At 35.8% G+C, this 26,341-nt stretch overlaps 1 protein-coding gene across 4 annotated transcripts in view; it reads left to right on the forward strand.

Annotated features, from left to right (window-relative positions):
* The window catches only part of DIAPH2 (diaphanous related formin 2), a 251,721-nt gene extending 229,087 nt beyond the window's left edge, over positions 1–22,634 (forward strand). For 3 of the 4 annotated variants that reach the window (XM_082323488.1, XM_082323489.1, XM_082323490.1), the window contains one exon: positions 21,871–22,634. In XM_082323488.1, the coding sequence (XP_082179614.1) occupies positions 21,871–21,935 (65 nt within the window). In that variant the 3' untranslated portion in view covers positions 21,936–22,634. Of the gene's footprint in view, positions 1–15,316; positions 15,403–21,870 lie in introns of those variants that run through there. The other variant, XM_082323491.1, reaches the window with a different exon arrangement.
* Positions 22,635–26,341: the final 3,707 nt, after the last annotated feature.

Here is a 26,341-nt window from a genome sequence, read left to right on the forward strand (position 1 = left end):
ATCCTACTTCTACCATACCTTATCACTGAGTCCTCAGAAAGTGGTGAAGATCCCCTATCTTTAATTTCTGTTTATTTTTTTCAATGTATGCTTTAGCCTGTGGGCATATGTTAACTATTTTAGGAATGAAGCTAAATAATAGATGTTAATTTATTTTCATTATGTACAGTTACTTACGAAGAAGTCTCACTGAAGAGTTCTGGCTTAAGCTTTGAACAGATTAGAAATGATAAATTGGCAAAAAAAAAAAACCCTTTCTTATTTGAAAAATATCACTGAAACCGGAGCCTTAGCATTTAGAACTGCTAAGAGTGTGGACGTAAATACTAATGACAAGCCAAAAATAACTAATGTTAATACTTATTATTTCTGAATCCCTGATATGTTCTTGCCAAGAACCAGGGAGTTGATAGGGTGTGAGAAATGTTTGGAAGGGCTTTTGGAAATCATCTAATACAGCCTCCTGCTTGAAGCAGAGTTATCACCACACTAGATAGAGTCAGCTGTGACTTGTCAAACTAACTCCTGAAAACCTGCATGACCTCCTGGATAACCCATTCTAGTGCTGCCCTGCATTCCTAGTGTAGAATTTTTTTTTCCTAACATTTAAGCTGCAGGTTTGGACTGCTGTCTCGTGTTACCTTCTGCCGCAACCAAGAAGCATTTGACTCGGGTTTTGCGATTCACCTTCAGGCAGCTGAAGGTTGCTGTTAGATCCCTCCTTAGCCCTTCTCTTCACAAGAGCAAACAAGCCCAACTCCTTCAGCCTCTTTGTAGTTCATGTGAACAGTCATCTTGTAGGTCATCTGAAAGAAAAAACAAGGCAAAACATATTAAGAAACTGAATTTTCTTCCTTTCATAAGGAAGAAATATAGAGGCTGTAATATGAATTAATTTGGATTTTGTACTAAAAGTAAATTTTGCAAAGGTGAGGGATTGGAGACATAAGAATCAATTATTTTAGTGTATTATCTGAATATGGTCAATATTAGTGTTATAGATTAAATATAAATTCTGTAGGGTAAGAATTAATGTTCAGTTACATCAGTTGTCAATTACAGGCAGGGAGATTTTTAATTGCGTAAAGCCAGACTGGATGATTAAGCCATTTTTAGAGTGAAAGAAGGAAAGACAGCTTAACTGCTGGCTAAACTACTAGGATTAGACCCAGAATATCCGGGGCTAAGTTGTTGGCTTAAATGCTGACTCTGTATTTGACCTTGGATTTTTTAAAGATACTTAGTGAGATTTTCAGCACCACTTAGATGTATAGGAAATAATTCTACTAGACATCTAGTAGTTTTTCAGGGGGGTTGAAAAACCGTTATGCTCTTGCCCTTGCTCATATGCTACAGTGGCAATAGTAATGGAAATAACATTACTATTTCTTATCAGGGTTTGTTTTGTCTTTGTAAATTTTTTGGTGTTGTCCTGTGTGCATACACAATACCTAATACTGGAGTCATGATGCAAAGATCATGCTGCTTTGTTTCATTAATTTAGACAAGATTTGAGTGTTGGGAAGGATGCCTGCTTCTTTATAACAACTTCTTGTATCCCACTTGTCCTGGTTTCAGCTGGGATAGAGTTGATTTTCTTCCTAGTAGCTGGCATAGTGCTGTGTTTTGGATTTGGTATGAGGATAATGTTGATAACACACTGATGTTTTAGTTGTTGCTCTGCCAGGTGCACGAGAAGCTGGGAGCGGGCACAGCCAGGACAGCTGGCCCAGACTGGCCAGAGGGCTATTCCATGCCGTGTGGCATCATGCCCAGTAGAGAAACTGGCGAGTTGGCTGGGGGGCAGCGATAGTTGCTCAGGGACGTGCTGGGCATCAGTCGGCAGGTGGTGAGCAATTGTAGAGTGTATCACTTGCTTTGTATATTATTATTGTATTTTATTATTATTATTACTATTCCTACTATTCTGTTTTATTTTACTTCAATTATTAAACTGTTTTTATTTCCACCCATGAGTTTTCTCACTTCCACTCTTCTGATTCTCTCCCCCATCCCACCAGCAGGGAGTGAGCGAGCAGCTCTCTGGTGCTCAGTTGCCAGCTGGGGTTAAACCATGACACCGCTGCATAATCACACTTTTTTTTTCCCTGCATCTTAAACCTGTTGCTGTTACTTGGTATGTCTTTGCTGTGTATTTCTGAACAGGGTATGTTTAAGCAGTCTTCATGCCACCTGTAAGAGGTAAATAATCTGTCCCTTAACTTTTTTAACAACTTTCCTGGGATTTTTTGTTTGTTTGTTTGCTTGGGATTTTTTGTTCATTTTTAGATAGGCCTCCTTTTTCAAGTTGAACAGAACTCAGCAATTTTTGGTGTGGTATTGCTCATGCAAGGATGTTAAGTCACAGTCCTACATGGCTACTGTTACAGGATGGACCTTAAAACTAGATGCTCCAAAACCTATTGTGCACCAACCTAAAGGTTGCCTTTCCTCTTTTGGGCTGCTCCATGGGGTAGTCACTGATAGCGTTGAAAAGATCGGTCTCTACATACCAGTCCAATGTGACATTTACCCAATCTGTATGGGGTAGGTGAAGGCCACTCTAGTGCTGCTGTGTTCTGTGCCCATTCTCTCCTCTCCTCATGTTGCAGCCAGCATCTCTGTTTGCTCAGACTGTTAGCAGTATAGTCCCATATATTTTCCCACTACTGTTATTTTATACTCTTACCAGCCTTCAATATTGAGTACAAACTCAATTTATTTCTCCCATTCATCTCTCTTCCACATATTCACCTTTCATTTCTGGAGTGGCTAGATCGTGTTGTTAAATAGCTTAGGTGAAATTAGATTGTAGGTGTAGATTTTACTGCTCTACAAGTTAACTACTAAATTAACTAATGTTTTATGTACAAAAGTATGAATGCTGTGCATTTGTTAGAGACTTCAAAATGTAATATTGTGAGGAAATGGGCTTGGTAGGATGTAAAATATTTTTCTCAGTGATAAATTGGTATGAAGATGCTTCCTTTTTTTATTATTTTTGTTTTTTTAAAAAAACTGAGGAATTTTTGGTGATGCAATTTAATATGCAAAACAGTCTTTCAGAGGCTTATCTCTATCATTAATCTTATCAGTTAGCCCTTGGCAAACTGCAGGCTAAAATCCTGTTAAGTATCGTCATTCACAAAAAAAAAATTCTGAACCCCTCATGGTTACTGTAGCTTTGTTTTGTTTTTTGCAAAGATTCTGAAACTTTCTATCACAACTCCTTATTACTCTCTAAAGAGATGGATATTCAGCAGCAGATTGAACCTTTTGTACTTCCTTTTATGAAGCAGAAATAAAATAAAATAAAACAATTTGAAAAAAAGTAAGTTGATTACAAGCAAACTCAGAAGAAACTCAGAAGAGACTCAGGAGTGTACAAATAATCTCTTGTGCTGGTTTTGGTGGGGATAGAGTTTATTTTCTTCATAGTAGCTAGTGGGACTATGTTTTGGATTTGTGCTGGAAACAGTGTTGATAATTCAGGGATGTTTTCATTATTGCTAAGCAGTGCTTACACAGAGTCAAGGCCTGTTCTGCTCCTCACCCCACCCCACCAGCGAGGAGGCTGGGGGGCACAAGGAGTTGGGAGGGGGCACAGCTGGGACAGCTGACCCCAACTGCCCAAAGGGCCGTCCCACACCGTATGGCGTCCTGCTCAGCATAGAAAGCTGGGGGAAGAGGAAGGAAGGGAGGGGAAAATTAAGAGTGACAGCGTTTGTCTTCCCAAGTCACCCTTACGCGTGATGGAGCCCTGCTTTCCTGGAGACGGCTGAACCCCTGCCTGCCCATGGGAAGCCGTGAATGAATTCCTTGTTTTGGCTTTGCTTGTGCGCGTGGCTTTTGCTTTACCTATTAAGCTGTCTTTATCTCAGCCCACGAGTTTTCTCACTTTTACTCTTCTGATTCTCTTCCCCATCCCACCAGGGGGGAGTGAGCAAGCGGCTGTGTGGTGCTCAGCTGCTGGCTGGGGTTAAACCAAGATATCTGTGAATGTGCATAGATATTTCATAATAAAATATTGCAGTATGCTGTTAACCCCTTCATTAAAGTTGAGAGATCTAGTGAAGGCAAATGAGAATGAAACTAATATTCTCAGGAGCTGTTGCACAAAACTTGTCTGCAAAGCTGACAGGGATGACCCTGGATGGGCAGCATCCAAGAAAAAATGAAAATTATGTCAGTGCTTAAAAATCTTCCTAAGGAGGAAGAATTAATATTTTGTGTAATAAAGTATTTTCAGAAAACTTAGAATTTGCTAGAACTACATTGTTTACCGAAACCTATAGTTGTCCTAAACCTAAAGCTGGCTTTAGGTTTAAAGTCAACATAAAGTTGACTTCCCTGTTTGAATAATGTTTTGGGAAAAGTGTTGAAAATTGTTCAATATTCCATTTCAGTGTTCTATAAAGGAAAAGGTTTTGATTCTTCATTTAGTCAGTTTATCAGACATTCATTTTAATATAATTTTTAGGAGTTTTTGAGAATATTTTTAGACCTGTATTTTTTTATTCAGATTTCAGTTGGCAAAGATTTTTTAAATGCCCTACTATGAGAGTGTTTTTAAAGAAGAATGAAAATTTACAACTAGTTTGAAAGTGATTTGCTTGTAGTGTCTTTAAACTGCAAAATCATAACTGTTTTCATGTGCTAATCAATATTCAAAGGACCACATGTGAACAGTAATATAGATGATAACCATTTTTACTGGTTTATTATAAAGCTTATGAGTTTCCAGACATCATAAAGGTAGTCATTACCTATGTTGTAAATAAAAATCAGAAGTCTTGGATATCAGCTATTTAGATTAACTGCTCTATCATTTTTTCCAGTGAGACTTTGCATGTTAAAAGACATAATCTATTGTTTCTCTAAGTGATAAAATGTGTTTATGTACACATACATAAACATATAAACTTATTTTAAAGCATACAAGGCATTTTTATTTAGCATTTAGAAGGTCTCTTCTGTGAACAGTCTTACCATATGTGTGTGATAACATAGAAGAAAAGGGGATGATCTTTTTTTAAGAGGCACTGTGTGACATAAACTGTTTTAATAGCTCTTTTGCTGGGCTGCTAAATCCTTGCATCAGTCACATCAAACAGCTGTAACTGAACATACACTGATCACAATGCAGAGTGACCTTTTAGTTTGCTCATCATTAAGCTTAAGTTAGTAGACCTTTCAGCCTGATGCAGATTTTTTTTCAAGGCACCCTGCTGTACTTTTTCTGCTTAAACTCTTGAATCATTACCTGTTTTAAGGATCTACAGTGCCCTGAAGGTATTGTGACATTTACTAATCCTTCCCACTGGACTTTGCAGACATTATGGCTGTCTCATGCTGTGCTGGACTTGAAGTACATAAGGCTTGTTTTTGAACTATAACTCAAAACAAAAATAAATCAAATTGCAGTAAGCACTTTGACTCTTTTTTACTGTTGATGCATCTGTGTCGTTCAGAGAGTATTTAAATGCATTCTTGTCAAAAATTAAAAAAGGGGATATGAAAATACTTTGCATACTTCAGAGCATTTCTCTTCCTCGTTTTTTCCCCTTCTGTATTATAGACATCATTTTCAGCCCTTTGCAAGCATGCTGTTTTATGAAATAATTATTTGCCTTAAATGGGAGTCAGTAGAACACTTAGAATGTGAGTAGCAAGATTTGCATACTTTATGAAAAAAATCTGTGTAACAAATTTTGTGTTAAAGCTTTTGAAAATTTTTCATTTACATTTTTCTTTTCCATTACTGCTGAGTAGGATATTCCAAAATCATAGATGTACATTTCATAGAATTAAAAAAAAATATTTTTAAAAGTTCCCATCCTCACAAAAAGAAGTCTGTAGACATGGCTTTCTCTATCCAAAGCCTAGGTAACTTGCAAGTCAGGTTGTTAAGCTGAAATGCAGGCTCTCTTTTATTTGCTATTGTTTTTCTTGCTATTTTCTATTGAAACGTTGCACAGAAAATTGTAGAAGTTTGGTAATTGATTTTTTCATTGATCATAAACAGCTGATGAAGTAGTTTAAGAGCCTCAGAAATGTCATTTGTTCTTTAAGTTTGCAACATTGTTTCCTTGAGTATCTAGTGCAAGAGAAGTACTTCATCAAGTAGGACATCAACAAGAATTATCATCAATGTTCAGCAAAGTCTCGGTCCTGTTTTGTAGAAAATGCTGTCCAGAACATCTAGTTAAAGAGAATACAAACAAAAAAGGTAACGTGTCCTTTGGTCAAAAGTTTAATTCAACAAAACAGGCTTTGCATTGTGTGCTCTGAAATCTGATTCACTCTGCTCCTGGAGGATAATGGACAAGCTGTTCATGGTTTTCATTGCTTTGGCATTAAAAGCAAGCAGAATTCCTTGGCTTTAGGAGTTATAAGAAAATACAAGGAAGAGGTGGGTGATAGTTAAAAGGCCAGAGTGCCTGGGGAATCACAAATAGGTGTAAACTGTTAACACACTGACTTTGTTATTTGTAAAGATGAAACTAGTTCAAGCATGAAAAAAATATTCCCTCAGATGAAACTGAAGGAGCTTGTAGTTAAAACTGTTTACATACAGCAAAACATAATTCTAAAGGACATTGCCAGCTTTGGGCAAAAAATATCTGATGGATTAATGTTATTTTAGTGGCATTAAGGATGTATTTTCCTAATCATTTTATCTGGCAGCAAAATCTGTATAAGTTCCTGCCCTCTCCCACCCCAGACAGAGGCTCCTGACTTTATTTTCTTCCACCTAAATTCATAATTTCCTTGTTTGTATTGTAAAACTAGTTTTGGAGTGGTACTGTAAGCTAGATTTCTAAAAGGGAAAAAGAAGTTGGAAGGAAAAATAATGTTTATTTTGTGGCACAAAACATTATTTTCAAGGCTGGAAGGCATCTAAGAGGAGACGTGGGATTCTAAAGTCTCTTCCATGTGACAGTGAAAAAGATTACCCGACAACCCTCATCCTTATTAGCAAATCAAGTCCTCTGCGTTCCGAAGATGCTTAAGGCCAAGATTTGTCCCTGAATGACTTGCTCATTTTTCTGCACTCTCAGCAGTGACCTGTTCTGAGCCTCTTCTGCTGCCTTAGACACAGCCAAGCTACCCTTGCCCTCTCCTTCTGTCGCTTCAGTCTGGAGAAGGGCTTAGAGCAGAATTTAAATTCCAAAATCTTCCTGAGCATCTTTGTATAAGGTGTTGTTACTGCTTCCCATCCAGCCCAAATGAATGTGAATATATTTCTTCAAGCTTTGCATTCACACACATTGCATGAGCTGAATAAGCGGGCTGTTTTAGTCCCACTGCATCAGGATAGATAAAAAGACTGAGTGACTGTCTCTTTTTTTTCATGGTATGGGGTGGCATGGGGAATAGTGGGATGCTCATCTAATGTTGTACATACCTATCAAAATTTTTGGAAGGCTATATAGCCATGTTCTGAAAATGCTGAGAGGGAAAAGCAGGTAAAAATGAAGCTGATTCACCTAGAAATTAAAGCAAAACCAGGTGTATGGGTAGAGTGGATTCAGTGTGGAGAGGAAGTTGATGGAGGACTCCAAAAAGGTTTGAAGAGTGTGTGTAATAGTTATGTTTTATGTTCTGTGATGAAAAAGGCTAAGAATGGGAGACGAGCTTGAAGCAAACCTTAAGAGAAATGAGACTTACCTTGTCATTCCTACTAATGAAGTAAGGGAAAGCATTTGAGATACTTTTTTTTTTTTTTTTTTTCTTTCTGTCTTCATCACAGCTGGAACCAAGAAAGTACAGTCATGGGAAATCATGTTCTCCTCTAATGTAATCAGGTGGGGGAACATACTTAACCAGTCCTTCGTTGTATGTTGTGCTTCAGATTCTTGCTGATAGAAGCATAAATAAATGACAAAAGCATCTAGTGACTTTGTTAGCTAAACAAAAAGGTGAAATACAGGATTCCTTATGGTTGACTTTGTTACCTAGAATTTGTGGTACCTGGCTTGTGCAAGATTTCAGAAAGTACAGATGATCTTGCTATTCCTGCTCTGAACAGATCTGCTCAGTAGTTCTCAGTTCCCCTGTCCATAGTTATATTAGCAGCTCATTTTCAATTATCAGTGCAGAAGTTGGAGTATGGTATCAGTGTTATCTTAAAGAGAGTTTTAACATAGTATAAGTTTTGCATGTCAGGGAAGAATAACTGATAGATAATATATTAAGAAAATTAATAACCGACAAAGAGGTCAGAGAACACAGGAGGATTGTGAGCAATTGATATGAAGTTTAACTTTCAGAAACAATGCAGTAACCAAGTGAGACTTAAAAGGAAAGAACAGCAGTTCTCCCTGCTCAGTGGAGCTGGAGGAGTGTATTTTTCCCACACAGTATAGCTAGAGTTCTTCAGTGAGCAAGAGGGTCAGTAAAGCTGCAGAGAAGCCAGACTGCATGGCAGAAGTCAGCAAATAGGTAGGTGTCTGTAAACAGTAGACCCATACTCTCTTAATCAAGATTAGGTAACTAGATAAACTTGTTAAACACCAAAAAGAGCAGAGAGGAATCTGTTTATATTTATGTAAGACCTCCAGGAGAAAAGACTACAGACTATTGCGAGAAACTTCTTGGATGAGTATGTTATTTAAAAGGAGGTGGCCATACCTGAAGTTATGAAGGAAGGACTAATTTTCTGGTATAGTTGGCACATTACTATCACTTTGCTTTCTTAGCATTCATGTATGTAAAAAAGTTTTTATTCATATTATGAATGTTGGCATTAGCATTTGGATATAGTTATTTTTGAATCAAAATAATAGTTAAAAACTCATGGAAAAATTCTTCTCATTTAATTCATTCATCTGTTACCTAGCTTCGACTTCTAGTGTAAGTTAATTTCAACTACAAGTGCTTAAAAGACAACATACAATACAATATTTAATGGAATATTAAAAAAAAGGTGTAGGCAATATTAAGATTGCATTGCTACCTGACAATACCAATGACAATCAATGTTAACCTTGTCATTGCTTGCTCTGGAGCTCCCTTCGTAAGTGGTAAGTAACTTCATAACAGTTTGTAGTTCTTGTATTGAGAAGTTGAAAGATGCCAATTAGTTTTCCATTTTTGACATTTGTCCAGAGAGTGCAACACTTGTGGGTTGTAATAAGGTATCACCTGTTAATTGGTGACCTCGAGCATTTTTGGTAGAAATAGTGGGATGAAGAAATCTCAGTCAGAAGAGATTAACTTCTTTTTAGCTCTATATTGTTTATTTTTCTTTTAAAATGAAGTGAAATTTGTATTTAAAACTTCTGGAATTTGCATTGAGAACTTGCCACATATTCCTGTTACTATGAGGATGTGTTCGTTAGTGTCTATCAAGCCAGACCTGGTCTTGCATTTAATACAGATGATAACTTTTTTTTTAGGGCCCTCTTCATAATGCATAATACGGGCTATCAGCACGTTGTTTAGTAAAGGAAGGGTTTGTAGTTACGCACCTGGGAAAGGTGGAAAAGCTTGACCTCAGAAAGAAGTGAGTGTATAAGTATTTAGCTTCTGGAACAGTTGTGTCCATATTTACATAATTGCATTTTTTTTCTAAGTAGGGATTCATTTAGGTAGTCAGACTCATTTGGAAATAATATTTTGGTGTATGATCTTAAAAAGCCCTAGAGTTTTTAAACCTGGTTTTAAAAAGCAGACAGTAATAGTGCACCTAAACATCGCTGTCCCCTTAGTCTTTGCAAAAGGGCTGTCAGGGCAGTACTAAAATACTCGCAGGTTCTTAGGAACCAGCTGAATAACAGATGTATGTGCTGTAATCACTCGCTACCCCTGCCCTTCTTCCTTTGAGGTCTTTGCTGTTATGTCAGGAGGAGCTGTATTGATGGGGAAGGGATACATTGGCAGATTTGGCAAGCAAAATAGATCAGGATTATGGAGTGATCGGGTGTTAATTTTTGTGTTCCATTAATCTGTGAGAGTTGTTACTGAAATAGGACAGGAAGCCTTAAAAATGGCACTCCTCAGATCCAAGTATTAATAAATAGAAGCTATTCTGAGCTCTTTAATGAAAACTTGTTGCCCTCTCACAGCATTAACTGCTTGTATACTTTTTTTTTTAATATGAACATAAAGGGTCAAATTCTGCCTTATGTGAGCACCGAGGTCTTACGTTGAATCATAAAGGAGATGTCTATGCTCAGCCAAGAAAGAAATTCAACTCTTAAGTTCCTAAAAGTTGTTATATTTTACCTCCGAGTCTGTCATGTATAGTCTAAATTACTTTCTTGTATGAATTCTTTTAATAAGCAACAGTTTCGCATAACCTGCATATGCCTTCATTGCAAATAATTTATAGTAAAAGTCACATGCAGTACCTAGTTATTCTCAGTTGGGGTGTGTAGAGAAGTAACAGGTAGTGATGAGATCATCTTGCCCGGCTCCGCCAGGAGCTTTTCTTTAATGTTATGCCATGAAGGTGCAGATGGGCACAGAAGACTACAGCCTGTGCCAGCCGGTCATACAGGAGTGATGTCGTTTTAAGTTTTCTCATAGCATATTCAATTCCATTTAAATAATGCAAAATGCTGAATTGTAAATGTTAACCTAGCCATGAATAAAAAATGCTGATATTTTATTTAATCAAAAAATAATTATGGATAGTCTGCCTTTATTGTATTATTTAAAATATTTCATTTTACATGTAGACTACAAGTTATTGCAGACTTTTTTATTTTATATATAAATAAAGGCAATTTGTTTCTGATGCATAAAAAATACAAGAGACAGATATTTGCAGGCTACAAGGAAAATTGTTTGCTTTTGACAAGGGCTGTCAATTGTCTGGGTGTGAAGAAAAACTGTGGTAGCCAGTTTACATGAAACAGCAGGAAATACGTGCTTTTCAGGAGTCCTATCCAACTCCTGTTCTGAAAGAAATTCCTGTACAGAAGAGAGAGCTTTCTCTTTTTTCCCCTGTCTTTGAGTTCATTGCTTTCATGTTCTATGCAAAGAATAAAGGATCTGTGCCTGGGAGATGTAACTTCCAGTATTTAAACTGCTAACCGATGAAAATGAGAAGTGGAGGTGGGGGTGATCCTGCGGAGGCAAACGCATTCTTAGGCCACTCTTTAATAAAATATTGTAAGGAATAGCTAGAAAGCTTCCCCTTTGGCTTTCATCTGGCAGGTTTTGATTGTAACTTTGTAAAGGAATTGGTATTGACTTCTATCAGGTAATTTCGGAGAAGAGGTGAAGAGCCTTTTCTCTTGACTTTCTGTATGTTTTGTCAAATCGAATATTTCCATTTGAAGTGCGAAGTGAAGGTTGATGTCAAGAAATGCCTTCAGCACAAGCTGGTGCTGGTCTCTCGTGACTTTCTTCTTTCTTAAAAGTATCAGATTAGATTGTAAAATGATGGCAATCTAGCTGGACATAAACACGTTTATTGCAGGCTCAGCAGCCATTACATATCATTAGTGAAAGGAGGCAAGGGGCAAGGAGACGACTTGGATGTCAGTTTGATTCTTTTTAAGGACAAATGCATTCAGATGAGAAGATGCTAACTTCATGGCTGCTTGTATACTTGAAGTTCAGAACCTATTACTGTCTGTATTTCTTTGTCCTGTTTGTAACCTTACAGTCAACTTACTTTCAAAGCAAATACAAATTGTAAGAGCAGTAGTGTTAACAGGGGAACTGGGAATAGGACATTTTGGAAGCCATTTTAAATTACATTATTTATTAAGAGTATGGTTTATTACCATCAGATGAAATCTGTTCAAAATATGAATACATATTTTTGCAATGTCACACACTTTTCTTTAACAGTAAAATAGTAGGCACAATTAAAATAGGGAAACACATCTTTTACATCAGCAAATGTGTCCTCTGGCATGACATGGTTTTTATTAGAGGATCTAATTTTACTTTTGGACAACAGCTAAAAGTGTGTGTGTAGTCATGAAAGAAGAGGCACATTCTCTGTGTTTTGAGGTTTGGGGTTTTTTCTTACTGAAGCAGACCTAGTTTATTTACTCTCTGAAATTTGTTTTGCCCTTCTGATTCGTAAGATACACCTTTTGCACTGTACATGAGATGAAATAAAGGTTACAAATTAGAAGTTCAAGGGAAAAGATCTGAATAAATGCAATTCTATTGCAGTGGTTCTCTTTTTCTGTTTCTTTGTTACTGTTACTTAGACCTGACCTTCTTCCAGGATTTGACACATCACATCACATATCTTGCTCTTTTTTGTGTTATTTTATGAAGTACTTTCAGTTGTCTCATTTGGTTTAAAACAAATCATACATTCATGTCCTAAATGTTTCACTAGTCAGAATAATTAAGTTGATCAGGTCTGGGAGCATTGGAAGGAAACTAATAGAGTCATTGAAGCATTCAAGCTCTAATTGAAACCTGGGTTCATTTGGATATCAAATCTAATAATTGCTTTGCACCTGTATACACACTCCCAGTGAGCAAGTTCACATTAAAAGTTTAGTGGTATACTTTCAATACTCTGTTTCAAGGGAATTTTAGTACTCTTTCTAAATGACCAAGTTGTTTTGACTTTTTTTCTACTTTGTTGGTGTTGGTGGTTTTGTGTATCAGTTGTAGTTTAGCTGATTGCTCGTCTTTATGCACTGGAAAATATTTTCGCATGAGAATTTCTTACTAGAGGTATGATGTGAGTAATGTATTACAAATCACATTCAGTAGCAATCAGAAAAATATGAAGACTGTCATCTGAGTTTGACTGCTTTGAAACAATTTATTATCCAAGTTAAAATTTACTATATACAATTTAACAGTGTTCAAAGTCTGAAACTCAGAGTTTGTACATGATTGTGTGTGTAGCACAGCGTAAAGATTGTAGGGATGCTCACAGCCATGATTGCTGCTTGAAAAAGGCAATTTCATAAGGATGAGGTAAAAATCAGCATTATTTTGTGAGATTGTATGAGAAATGAAGCAATAATTATAACTTCTCAGTTTAACTAAATTCTGTGAGAAATCTCCATGAATGCCGGTGGTACAGGCTGGCACAAAAATTCAAGCAAATTTTGTCACAAACAAGAATAAAAAAATACAGGCTAGGAAAATGACAGCTATTCATAGTAGGTTTCAGTAAATTCCAGACTCAAATGCTGGTCACAGTGCTGCTTGTTATTGGAGAGGATTTGAACTGATGCAATCGTTCTTCTTCATCTTCTTTTTATTTTCCCACCTTTATAAGTTTAGTTCTCAGCTGAGAATTCAAACTGAAAAAGAAATGGAAAATGGCTGTATATGTGCCTGCATTGTACTGACATGAAGGCCTATTTTCCTCTGTAATTTTAAAGGCCAATTACCCTTGGAGGAAAGGAGAAAAATAGATTGATTTGTCTTGTAACCCCTGAGGCAGGCATGTGTTGTCTCAAACTAAGGCTTTTCCATTGCAGCTCTTGTGGAAGAGCTTTCAATGCATATCTCAAAGAAAGCAAAGTCAAATTAAAATATTAAATAGATCATTTAAAGGTTTGAAGAATCTTAGATTATTGGGCCAATTCTTTTTTTTTTTAAATCTTTAAGGCCTGAAGTAAGCAATAGTAAAATTTATTTTAAATAGATTATTTGAAAATAGGGTTTACAAATCCATTTTTATTCTATAAATACTTAACTTTGTTAGATTTTCTTCAGCTCTAAATAGAATAAGTATTTATTTGCTTAATGGAATTGTGATAGTGATGGTCAACCTTCTAGATTTCGGTTGCAAAAGTGTTACTTTTATCGTGTTCCTGTACTGTATTGACTGTGGTCACGGCTGGATTGCGCTGAGCTGGTAAATGTCATCACACATGCCATTTAACATTAAAACTTCTCACATTATTCATTTTTAAAGCATTTTTATGTGTAACACATAGAACATAAAAAAATGTTTTTTCTACTGATGTTCTGCATTTTCATACAACTCAAAGGCTACAATTAACGGTGCCCTGCAAGCCAGGTCTGAGTGGCAGCAGTAAGATTAGATGTGTCTTTGTTCCCTTTTGATCTGAGTGAAACCCCTTTGTGTCAGGACTTAAATCCTTTAGCTCTCCGTATTTTAGACCTGGCTCTGTAGTACAGTGCTTCTGCATATTAAGAACTTTTATATAGCAAGTTAAAAAGAATCCAAACATCCGCATATGTTCTTAATGAGAAATTATGCACATAGGCTGGTCTGGGAACCTTCTTAAAACGAAGGTACCGCGTGTTACCTATATGACTAATGCTTTTGAAGCAAATATTTTAAAACGGCATACAGATCTACATACAAATCTATCTTACCTTAAGGCTTACTGTCTTATCATGATAATTTTGGCACTCCTGACTTCTGCAGATAACTCAGGAGCTCTGTGTGTCTGCTTTTTTCTAAGGAGGAACAAGTCTTGAGACATGTCCTTTTAAGTTTGTTACAGTTGTCCTTAGTGCTTTTTCTTCCTATGCTAGAAATCTTCTTAATAGCTACACAGACACCTTTTCTTACTCTTCAACACCTTTTCTTATGTATCAATATTGGTAAACATCCCATTAACCAGGTCAACAACGTAATTTTTAAATTATTACAAGATCAACACATGATACCTTTATAATTGACGTGTTTGGGCTGTTTATATGTGCTATCTGGTTTTGAGGACTTAAAAAAAAAATAAACACCCACCCCACCCCCCGCTATTTCTGTGGCCTAAGGGAAAGATTCTTTTTCTCCGTCATTACAACATATACTGTGTATATGCTCAGGTTATCACTCAGCTTTCACATGAAAGTCTGGTGTTGGACCTAAACCAAAATAAAACAGGCTTTATAAAATTTGACCTCACAGCTACAGGGTTTGCTTGAAATCTCAATGTTTTCTTTGAAAGCAATGCTAAAATAACCATTTTAGCTGTCACTTAAGTTTGATTGTCAAGAATTTGAGATTCTGTTTAGGAAAAAAAGGCTGAGAACAGGGATGTTGTATCACTTGATCTTTTCTCATTTTTGGTTACAAAAATACCAAATCCAAATGACTGTAAAATGACCCAATGTGATGGTTATAAAGGGTCTAGTTCAGATTTTTCCAGGCATGTGTAGGGTGCCTGTTGAGGTTGAAATAAGCGTGTTTAAAATACTAAAAGATTAAAAGAAAACGTATTAACTGTACAGTTTCCCTTAACCCAGTCAGAAAACTCTTTTATTTGCTTGTTTCATCTATTTGCAATAAAGATCTTTTGGAAAGTGCTTTCTATTTCAGAGAGTTCTTTCTGAGGTGTTATTTTGGCTGCATTTCTCCCATAACTGATTTTTACCTCATTGCTATTTTTTTTTTATACAGGCCACACATTTTGAAAGATCAATTTGAAATCAAATCTCACAGAGATGGACTGAATCTTAACAGAATTGAGGTTAGGAGAGCCATTTTCTCTCAAGATGCTGTTTCTCAAAAGGATTTTCTTCTAGACATGGACAACAGTTTTGAAGCTTTTAATTTCCTTGACTAGGTTACTTCTCAGTTGGTATTCTCTAATAATGTCGTAGGTACAGGCCAGGCAATATAGAGAACAGTGTTCAGCTGGAGCTGTTAAAGAGGTGCTGGAGATTAATGGGCTTCCCTGCTGTTTTACAATATATCAATTCTGATTCTGTCTTATGTTCTATCAATTCCAATTTCCAAAAAGATTTACCTTTCATTGTTGGTAAGCTAAGCTGATGAAGGTGCATGCAGTCAATACAGAAAAATAATAAAGTTAATTCTTGTCATGGGTTACTCTTTAAAGCAATTGGTAATACGCTCTTACATCAAATGACATTGTAGCTTGGCTTCAGTTTTCCCTATGCATAGATGGTTCATGCAGAAAACTAGAGGCTACCCAAGTTGAAGTGACTTAAATTTATTCTAACTTGTCCCAGTTTTAATCAATGACACTATAAAGAAAATATTTAGTTATCTCTCAGAAAAAAGTGGCACTTGTAAAGTGCAATTCAGATTTCCACCTTTTTTTAAAGAAGAAATGCCGATGTCATCATATCATAGATGCAGTGTTCGTGCCTTGAAATTATCATCTGTTGTGACAGTGTATTCATTTAAAACATTCTTAAATGACCAGCTTACTCATTTTTTGTGTAATCATTGCATACTTACAGGAAATTATCTTGCTCTTGTGATTGTTTTCTGTGCTATATATGTTTGTGGAGCTTGCTGAAGTACCTGGAACTGTAGGAGTATTTTCCCTTGGGTTGTTCATGGAAACAAGATGTGTTTCAGTAGGATTTCCCATTGAACAAAATTTTACTTGAATGAATAAATAAGTATTTGATGTAAATGCTTTCACTGATTCCCAGAGGCATATTCCCCCATACAAATTCCCTTAAAATATGCATTTCTGCACCTTTGGCATAGTCAAAATTATTTCAAAAAGATGAAATTTTAAGTATTTTATTCATTGCTGAGTGTTCTGCCTTCTTCATATGGTCATTTTCACGTCAACCCAAGCCGGTACCTTCTTTCACCTTGGGCTGGTTAGTCAGGAGGGAAAGAAAAAAAATTAAAAAAAAAGATGTAATGATTGTGCAAATTAATGGTGTGAGCTTTTTAAATTAACATTTGAGATTTCTCCTTACTGAGGCTCATGCCCTCCAGTATGTGCTCCAGCACAACAGTTGGTAGCTGAGCACCCAATGCTGTACACTTCCTCTTCCAGATTCAACATTTTGGCACTATTTTAAGCTCTTATTAATGTGATTAACGTAGCATTTATTAACTAAGACATTCTTTAAAATACGTGTTGTTCAGATATGAGGGTTCTCTGACCACTGTCTTTGAAAAAGGCAAAATAGTTCTGGTTCTCTCCCTCTCCCTCTCCCTCTCTCTCTCATTCCTGAAAATCCCAGTATTCTTTTTAGCCCATTTTCCTACAACATTTAGGGGGTTCATCTTCTGCATACAGATTAATGTTTCAACCTTTTATTTTAAAAAAAGGTCAAAAAGTAGTTATCTGCACCAGTCATGTTTTGTTGTTGGTTTTGTGGGATTTTTGTGTGGTTTGGGGGGTTTGGTGGTCGTGGTTTTTTAATGCTAATCTAGGGGTGCTGCAGTTATTTACATTTGGGAGGAACTAAGATAGTCTCCTGATGAGCACTCCAGGAAAGTCTGCAGGGAAATAAGATTTCAAAATCAGTCTAGTGTTTGAATTAACTGCTGTAATTAAGGCACAAAGAAACACTTTTAATGCTTTAACTGACCGGAAAAAAAAAAATATTTAATCCTGGGGAGTTAGTCAACTAAGGTACCAAGCCCAAGGTAGGAGTTTATAACACATTTATAATTTTATTATAAGGCATGTCAAAGAGAGAACTTTTTCTGTGGTTGTTACAGGACAATACATATTCCAATTGAGTACCTTTGAGGTATGGTTTTGTAGACTCTTGTCTTTTTCTATTATCAGATATCTCAGTCTCAGGACTAGTCCGTTCGATTCCACAACATCTGTATTATTACTAGCATTGATTGCTCATAAAAAGTAAGGTCTATAATTAGGAGAGCACAAAGTTACTACCTGGAAGAGTGGATAAGAAGAAAGCGAAATGGAAAAGTCACTTAATCTTAGTATTGAAGTTCTGCAAAATATCATTTATTTTTCTCCTAATATAACTGAGTTTTATGTTGATAACAAGCTACTGAGTTAATAAATCTGTTGCAGCTATTGAGACTTCTCTTTTAATAAGAGAAATAATGAAGGAGCATTAAGGAAAGGAAAAATACATTTTCCAGAGTATAGTTTTTGCAAAAATATTTTTCTCTTCCTTACCAATGTGTTTTTAATTGATTGTAATTTCTAATGCTTTATACATAAGAGTATAAGGGAGAACGTCTTAAGGGTGAAGTTCTCAAATTCCATAAAATTAAAATACATTGTCTAAAAATAACTGTTTAGGGTTTTTTTGTTGACTTCGTGGCATATATTTATTGTACGTATACACTAAGCTTATTGTGGTTTTGCTTTTTTTTTTTTTTTTTTTTTACATCAGTAAATTCATATTATGTGGTGAATGATGTGTATGTATCAAAAGCACCTCTACAAGTACTTAGTATGTTGTAGATATTATTTATTCCCATCTCGGTACTATATTGAGTGCAAGAAGACTTGAGCAAGTAATTGTGACTATAACAAAGTCCTTATATTTTTTCAGAGGAGGTGTAAAGTTTACGTGGTCAAGATTACATTCCGGTATTATATATACTAAAAAGGAACTACTGATTTGATTTCTCAGTATGTAATTGTATATTTACTTCATTTGAATTTGATCCAGCTAGCTAAAAGATGAAGATTATTTTATGATCTAAAACTATGCTTTGTTTTCCATTTTAATCCTTCGTTGCTCTACCTTTTACTGCTACAAGAAAAGGTCCATTCAGCTGATTGAGAGACCACTTTTAAGCTCATGTGTTCATTTCTGAGACAGATTATAATGTCTGTAGTACGAGCTTTGCAGATGCTTCTTAAATGGCCTACTTTTAAGAGAGATGGACTTTTGACATTAAAGTAAGAAACAAAATTTTCATCTAGAAAGGTAGATGGGTTACCCAGAAGGCATGATTGATACACACAGAAACTATTATCATGTTTTCTAGTCATTTTTACGTGCTTCTAAAGTGAACACCTGAGCCTTTTGGCAATGATTTTTGGCTTAAATACTCTTAGGTTACTGCTACTGCCTTTTATTTTCCCTCACCACCCCCGCAATACAAGTGAATAGTTTTACCATTTATTGATGGTATATGTAGTTTTGTTAGAACAGCCATAGTCATGTTTATAAGCCAGTCTTGCTTTGTGTTGTAGTCAATATGGTCTGTAATGTAAAAAAAAGTAGAGTTGTTGGAGATAATTGAATGTGTATGTTGAAAGTGTTATAAATGTCGTGATTTTTTTTAAATTTTTGCTAGAGTCACTGAAATACCAGCCCAACCCAGTTTCAGATCCTAATATGAAACCCTTTGTTTTAACCTAACGAATATATTTATACATATATAAGCACATTTTCCATCCAGTGAAGAAATGAGTCATTTCTTCAAGTGTATGTATATAAGTATGTACACATACTAATGCTTCTTTTTTTAACCAGGTGTAAATGCACACACACACAAGGTTGCTTGCAGATTCACCGATGAATAAAATAGGTCTCTTTGCAAAGAACAGGAAATGCTTTATATTAACCTCCAAAATTTTCAGATATGTTAAAACTTTCATGTTGATAGTAACTTCATCTAATTCTCCCATCCCTTTTTTATAATGAGCTGAAAATTTTATCGAAGTGTAAGTTATATCCTACTTGCCTTTGTTTTAGTAAGACTCACTATAAATCGCTCTAAGCTTTGCAGAAAAATCTCTTGCAAATGCTGACATTGTTTCTCACTGGTAATAACTGAATCATTGTATCCCAGTTTCCTTGATTAGAAGAACCTTGTGGTTCTTTCTAGGCTCTCTTGAATCTTTCATATTTTGTATTCCTATCTGTAGAAAATATAATTACTTCTATTTAAAAACTGGAAGTAATTTAAAAGAATAAAGTTCTTCTAATAATGGGGAAAATACTTCGTTTGTCATCAGCTGAAGAAGGAAATGATAATGCTTCTGATTGTTACAATTTTGTTTGAGTTTTATTTAAGTCCTAGCTCAGTTGTGCAATTACAGGAGAATCTGAACTGTCATTGGCAGAAAATGTTTGTCTCTACCATGATGAAAAGAAACAGAAAAGAGAAAAATCTAAAAAGTATGAAGAAATCAACGGTTCTTAGACTCTCTTAATCTGTTTTTAACCTGTACAGCTGACAATCTTGAAATTCTATCAATAAATAGTCTAGTGGTGAAGGCACTTTTCCCCACTGAGAGCAAGCATCACTAGTCTCTTTACTATTCACTGTTACAGAGGAAGAGCAGCACCTTTGAGTTGATGACTCTCCTTGGGTTTTAGACAGCACTTTTGTGCTTTAATTTCCAGTGCCTACTGACACTGCAACCAGTGTAGAGATTTATTCCCATGCAAAACAGATTGACTTAGGGTAATTTGAATACTTTATGCATGGATAGCTTCATTAGGAAAAGGAGGCACAGCAGAACTATAAAAAGAACTAATAATCTTGCTAAAGGAGCCGTTAATTCCCTATAGCATTGGAGACACTTTCATTGAACAGGGAGAAGGAAGGTTGATTTTGCAGAGCCCATGCAGCCTCCACAGGCATCCTCTGTCCTTTGCCCAGAAACAGATCACAGAGGTTACTTTCCTTGTCTTCTGCAGAACCTTATTTAATGTGCTTGAACCATTTCTAGGTTTGTTAGCTTAGAACAGAATCACAAAATGGTTGAGGTTGGAAGGGACTTCTGGAGGTTCCCCCCCTGCTCAAGCAGGGTCATCATGCCAGTTGCCCAGGACCATGTCTAGACAGTTTTGTAGTATCTCTAAGGATGGAGGCTCCACAAGCTCCCCAGGCAACCTATTCCAGTGCTCAGTCACCCTCACACTAAAGAAGTGTTTCCTGATGTTCAGAAGTAACCTCCTGTGTTTCAGTTTGTGCCCCCGGCCTCTGGTCCTCTAACGGGGCACCACTGAAAAGAGCCTGGCTCCGGCCTCTTTGCACCCTCCCTTCAGGTATTTATCTACATTGGTGAGATCCCAGATCGGTCTTTGCTCCAACCTTTGCCCCGGTCTCTGGAACACAGTGATTCAGTCAATGGCTTTTTCAAAGAATGTATTTCTGCCCATCAGACGCACTGGGGTCTCGTGCTTTATGCCTGAACCCTCTGCATTGGCCCAAGTTTAGCGCTCCCCCACAGCAGTACCAGTAACACATGCTTTTATAGTCTGCTGCACTGTGGAAACACGTAGAGCTAAATCGACTCATTTGGAAAAGAGCTGAGAAAACCTGCTTGCCTGCAGTTTGTCTGTCAGAGATTTTGCTTCTGAAGTTACTGTTGTTTTATAATATTCCAGTACTATGCAGGAGTTCCAGCCATATATGGGGACACCCTGACGCTGTAGCAATGTAGATACTGTACTGGTGCAAACAAAGAGCAGCAACCTGAATATGACATGAGAGAACAGAAAAGGCTAGGTCAAAAGTAAGCAGTCACAAAAAGAAAAAAAAAAAAAAATTGCGTGGCAGGACCACATTTTAAAAATAAAGATCAAAACCTCCAGAAAACTAAGTGGGGGTTAATTTTCTGCCCCTTTTTGTGTGTGTGCATACGTATATTCATCACTTTAAAATTTTATTTTAAAGGCATTTAGGAATGTAGGTGGTACTTCATGATTGTTTTCCTGTGATAGAGACATATTTATTATTCATTGCAATAATTACTGTGTAATATTTTATACTAAAAGTTGTTCACATTGCACAATCAGGAAATGCTTAGGAAGTGGCTGATTTAACTGTTCTATTTTTAGCTCTGTACCAAATTATAGTGAACAGCGTTAGCACTTTTATACTTGTAGCATCTAGTAGACTTTTTACCACCACACTGGTCAGTACATTCTCATGAAACTTGAAATGTATTTTTCCAGAGCTTCTGTGCATAAATTGTTTAGAAAATAAGATTTTTACCCAGAATTTTAGTTATTGTGTGCTGTTTCCAAGGGGACTGTGTTTCAGGATTCTCCTAATGCTTTTATCACCCAGCTTCTCTGATCAAGAAAGTAATTTATTGCTGATTGCAGAACTCTTGAACTCAGTCTGGCAGCTGCAGTGTGAAACTTCTCTGATCCAGTCTCCTAGTTACTTATTTACATATAATTTGAAATTATTTTCAGGGCTGTTTGAAAACCTCTTGACATTGCATTATCCATGTTTCAAATCTTATGGTGATTTGTTTTTTTCCTCTCTTTGTATTACAGATAACAGACGAGTAACTTTGGAAAGGTCTCGTTCTCGCCACAATGGAACAATTGCAGCTGTATGATTCTTCTGATGCCAAAGAATTAGTGAATTGTTTTATTTACAATTAAATGGATATACTTTGAAAAGAGTTTATCATACAAATTGGCAATGATCCTAAAGGAATACTGTTATTGATTAAGCGAGAAGGTGTATAAATATTACATATGTTAAAAGCTGTTGCTAAATAATCCACATACTGTATCTTATTACCCCAACTACCAAGATCTGTAAACAGTGTTAAACAGTAGGATAGCTATCTTATTTTCTTATGTTCTTTCTTTTTCTTCCCCTCCCCCCCTTTTTTTTTTTTTTTTTTTTTAAAGCTGGCAACTTACATGAAAAGAGTTGGGGATTTCTAGGTTATGTTTTTTATGGGTAAGAAAACAAAAATTTGTTGAAAAAATACAGCTGTGGATTCCATTTGCAGTTCTGATTTGGACATGAAAGGAAAAAATAATAAAATTGTATGTTAATAAATTCAGAGATGAGCTGGTGTACATTATCAGAATCTTTTTTGTAACCATAAAAAAGCAACGCATAGCCCCAGTTAGGTTGCTGAAAATCTTATCTCAATGTAAAGCCTGGCGGATTCAGCTATTTTGGCTGAAAGTAGGATATACCACATATCTACACTTTTGGTGATATGATGATGTATAGTTACTTATCACTGCTAAAAAAAAAAAAAAAAAAAAAAACAAAAAACAACAACAAACCAATAAAACAGAGCATAGGATTTTACCAAAATTAAATGATATCAAGGGCAGGATATGTTTTTAACTGTATCTAAGGAGGGATTTTTCTAATTATGCACTTATGTATTCTTTATAAAGATATTAGGGGGAAAATATGATTGTCCTATTTTAATTACGCTAAAAGTACCTTTGTGTAGGTTTTTAGAGACAAGCTACATTATGAAGATATTCAGAACTGCCTCTGAGTTTTTTCTCTGTTTCTCAGGTAAAATATGTAGCGGGATCTCTACTGGTGGATTTTAGTGCTGAGGGTTTAGCAGCTAAGAACAGATTTTCTACCTGGAGCACTATATAGCAGTGATCAATGATTGCAGCAGTCTGATTTTTCGGGGAGCTCCTCCCATTCTACTTTGTGTACAGGCCCCTTGCACTGCAGTACCTCAGGTGAGCAGTCAGTTTAGTAGCTGACACTGTGTATGTTCTGCCACTCAATGGGAAACTATAGTTCCCTTTCCTCCCCAGACTCTAGTTGAATGTACAGTCTGTTTGGTGTTCAGGGCAGTCTTCACCATCCTTTTTACTAAAGGTTCATTGCTTATCTGGATGGGATGGAGGATTTTAAGTGAGAGTTCCAGTGGAACTACTCATATGTTGCTCAACTATGATATTTAAAAAAAACGGGATACTATGTAGTAGATGGCACTTGTTCTCAAATTATTATTGCTTTTCACTGATTGATGAATTATTATGAATACTTCTATTGCCTGGTGTTACAGGGAACTTTTTTTTTAATGCTATATAAGGAACATTTGGAAGGTAAGGTGTCACGTTGTTTTCTGTGCACAAACTGCTAGCTCTAGAGGAGCATTCAATATTGGGGCAGTGTAACTTTGCACTACTGCTTGAGCCAAGCATCTTTGTACAGTAGATTCTTTTTGCTTCTCTGGTAAGATACTCTTAAGCCTAGTCAGATAGTTTGGGGTAAATTCTCACAATTTCAGACTCCAGTGATCAATATCCAATTATTGTAAGAAAAGATACAGCTCCTTTTCAATCTAGTATTGAAATAGTTTGGTTTTTTTTTAAATTGTCTTCAAAGGAAACAGGGGTTTTGCCTGTTGCTCTCTCTCTAAACATAGGAATACGACTGAAGCCTAGTGAAATGTGTACTGTCAACTAATACTCTTCCTAAACTGTTTGGGGTTTTGGGGGGGTTTTTTAGTAAGAAACTAAAGAGTTGTATGGTACTTCTACAAAAAACCCGCATGCAACAGGATTCTGTCTCCCTGTTTATCAGTGAGAGGTACAAAGAATTATATCCTGTTTTGTGTAAGGTCAACATCAACCTCGTATTGAAGCATAACTTTTTAAAATGGAACTATTAAATTTACAGTTCTAAAAATGTGCTTAATGTACAAAGCCAGTTTAAAAAGATTAGGTTCATAATATCTATATAAATTTGTACTACAATCAACAATGTATTAGAATTAAAATTTTAAAATGAGCATTTTGCTGGGATTTACAAGTATTGGTATAATCTTTATATGTGAAAACTCAAAAGCTCACAACAGAATCTTTATACTGTAGCAGTAATTATTAGTGCACGAGTTTTTCATTTCCATGGGTTATATTTTTTTTAAAGCTCTGTGAAAGCTGACTGCAGATTTTCAAGAACCAAATCTTAGGAAAAAAAAAAAGCAAATCCAAAATAACATCATCTGATGCTTCTATTTTACTACAATTTTTTTCGTATTTGAAACATTTATATAATTTAATGGACATATCTGTTAGAACAAAAGTGTCTTTCAAAGGAAAACTAGTTTAGAAGATAATTTATGTAAATATAGGGTGCTCGTATTTATGAAGTCTAAAATATTTTCTGAAATTGATGCTGGTCACTTTGTCTTTTGATAGTTTTTCAGTCTATATTAAATTGCAGATATTTTTAATGTTTTTATTATTGATCTAATTTTCAGAGGTGTCACATGTTTATCTAGAAGTGTAGAAGAGTAGCACCTTTTTCAAAAATGCACTTGCCTTATTTTCTAATTTAAAAAAAAAATGAAGTATATCAGTTAAATTATATTTGTATTCAGAGTAATCCCAGAAAGAAAATCGCTGGAGGGTTCATACATAAATTTCTTGCTAATTATGTTTCACTATATGTCCTCTGAGACATTACGTTAACAATATACCAGCACATCTGTTTGCATTCACATTTTACCGGTTGCAAGTACTGAAGAGATTTTTTTTTTTTATGATGTTACACTGTTTACATTTCTTAGTTTATTTAAGAGGAAGATAATCTTACCTTTGCAATGAATTGAACTAAATTTGCAATTGACATGGGAATGAAACATTTAAATCATATACAAATATACATCTCTGTTGCTTAACTACTGGCTGTACAGATCAGAAATGTAAAGACACTAGATATTTTTGCTCAAGTTTTATGCCGTTTACTGAGAAAAAATTGCAACACAGTTTGTCATGTATGTTTGTTTGTGATTCAACAAATATCCTTTCCCAGCACATAAGTGATTGTTGGTTTAAGTGTTAATCATATTATGAACTGATGCTAAAGCCAAAACAAAATTAGTGCCTCAGAGGGCATTGACAAACAGCTTCAGGAAGTGTTCCCAGAAATACTATTATATAATTTGTTCTGGTTTTAGGCAACCATGGTCAATATGAAAAATGTTATCTAAAATTATCTGTTCTTTCTTGACAATTCAGATACAAATGCAAGCATTCCCATAGTTCCCTTCTGTAGTATGCAAATAGTTATGAATATCTGTATATTTTTGCATTTTTGTGTGTGGTATATGTACTACCTCAGACAAATACTGTAAAAAACATAATGTTTTCATGGTTTCTATCCAAACCACAATTCATCAGTAACCTACTTTAAATTCATCCCACAATGTACAAATGGTTTGCAAAACTCTGAGGATCTGGCTGAGTTTTAGGTTTGGCTCTGGAAATGCTCCTATAGCTTTCATTAAGAAAACTTTGCAATGTTCGGCTTTCGCATCCCTCGGGCAAATCCTGCTTTGATGGGTGAATTTAGTACTTCCTATATTGAGAATGATATAGCTAGTAAATATTTAAAGCTGGTAATAGTAATGTGGGAGCAAACTTACCTATATATGTAAATTGCTTCTTATACATTAAACAAAGGCTTGGCTGAATTATACTTTAATGTTTGCCTTCAAATTGCTGAGAGGTCAGGCATAACAAATGCTAAGCGATAAAGCAATGTAAAGCCCACCTCTTATGTGCCATACTGTATTTGCAAGTTATTCATTTTAAAATAAGTAGTGTAAGAAACCTCTACATCTCTTCTTCTGCAGTATCTACACACACGCCCACGCATGCACACAAAATGTAAATAAATTTTAAAAAAATCAAAGCAGATAAAGCCAAATCCCTCAGCTTCAGGTGTCTCCATTTCAGATCACATATTGCTTTTGTGCACAGGAAAGGGAGTTGTGTAAGCCTGTGAATTCTGCAGTCCTGCACGCTGTCACTCAGCACCCACTGATGTCATTAGAAGAATGTTAAAGGAGAAAGATTTGTTCTTGTAGTGCTTCTTTTAGCACTGTTTGAGGTGATACATATGCCACAGAATGTGAACAATAATCTCTTACAGTTTAGTCAGTCTGCTATCATGCACCATTTGGTTTCCCTTTTGGAAGTCATATGACTCCTGATGCCAAAAAAAAAAAAAAAAAGG

The sequence above is a fragment of the Platalea leucorodia genome, assembly GCF_965183815.1.
Source record: "Platalea leucorodia genome assembly, chromosome: 10".
NCBI classification, from domain to species: domain Eukaryota; kingdom Metazoa; phylum Chordata; class Aves; order Pelecaniformes; family Threskiornithidae; genus Platalea; species Platalea leucorodia.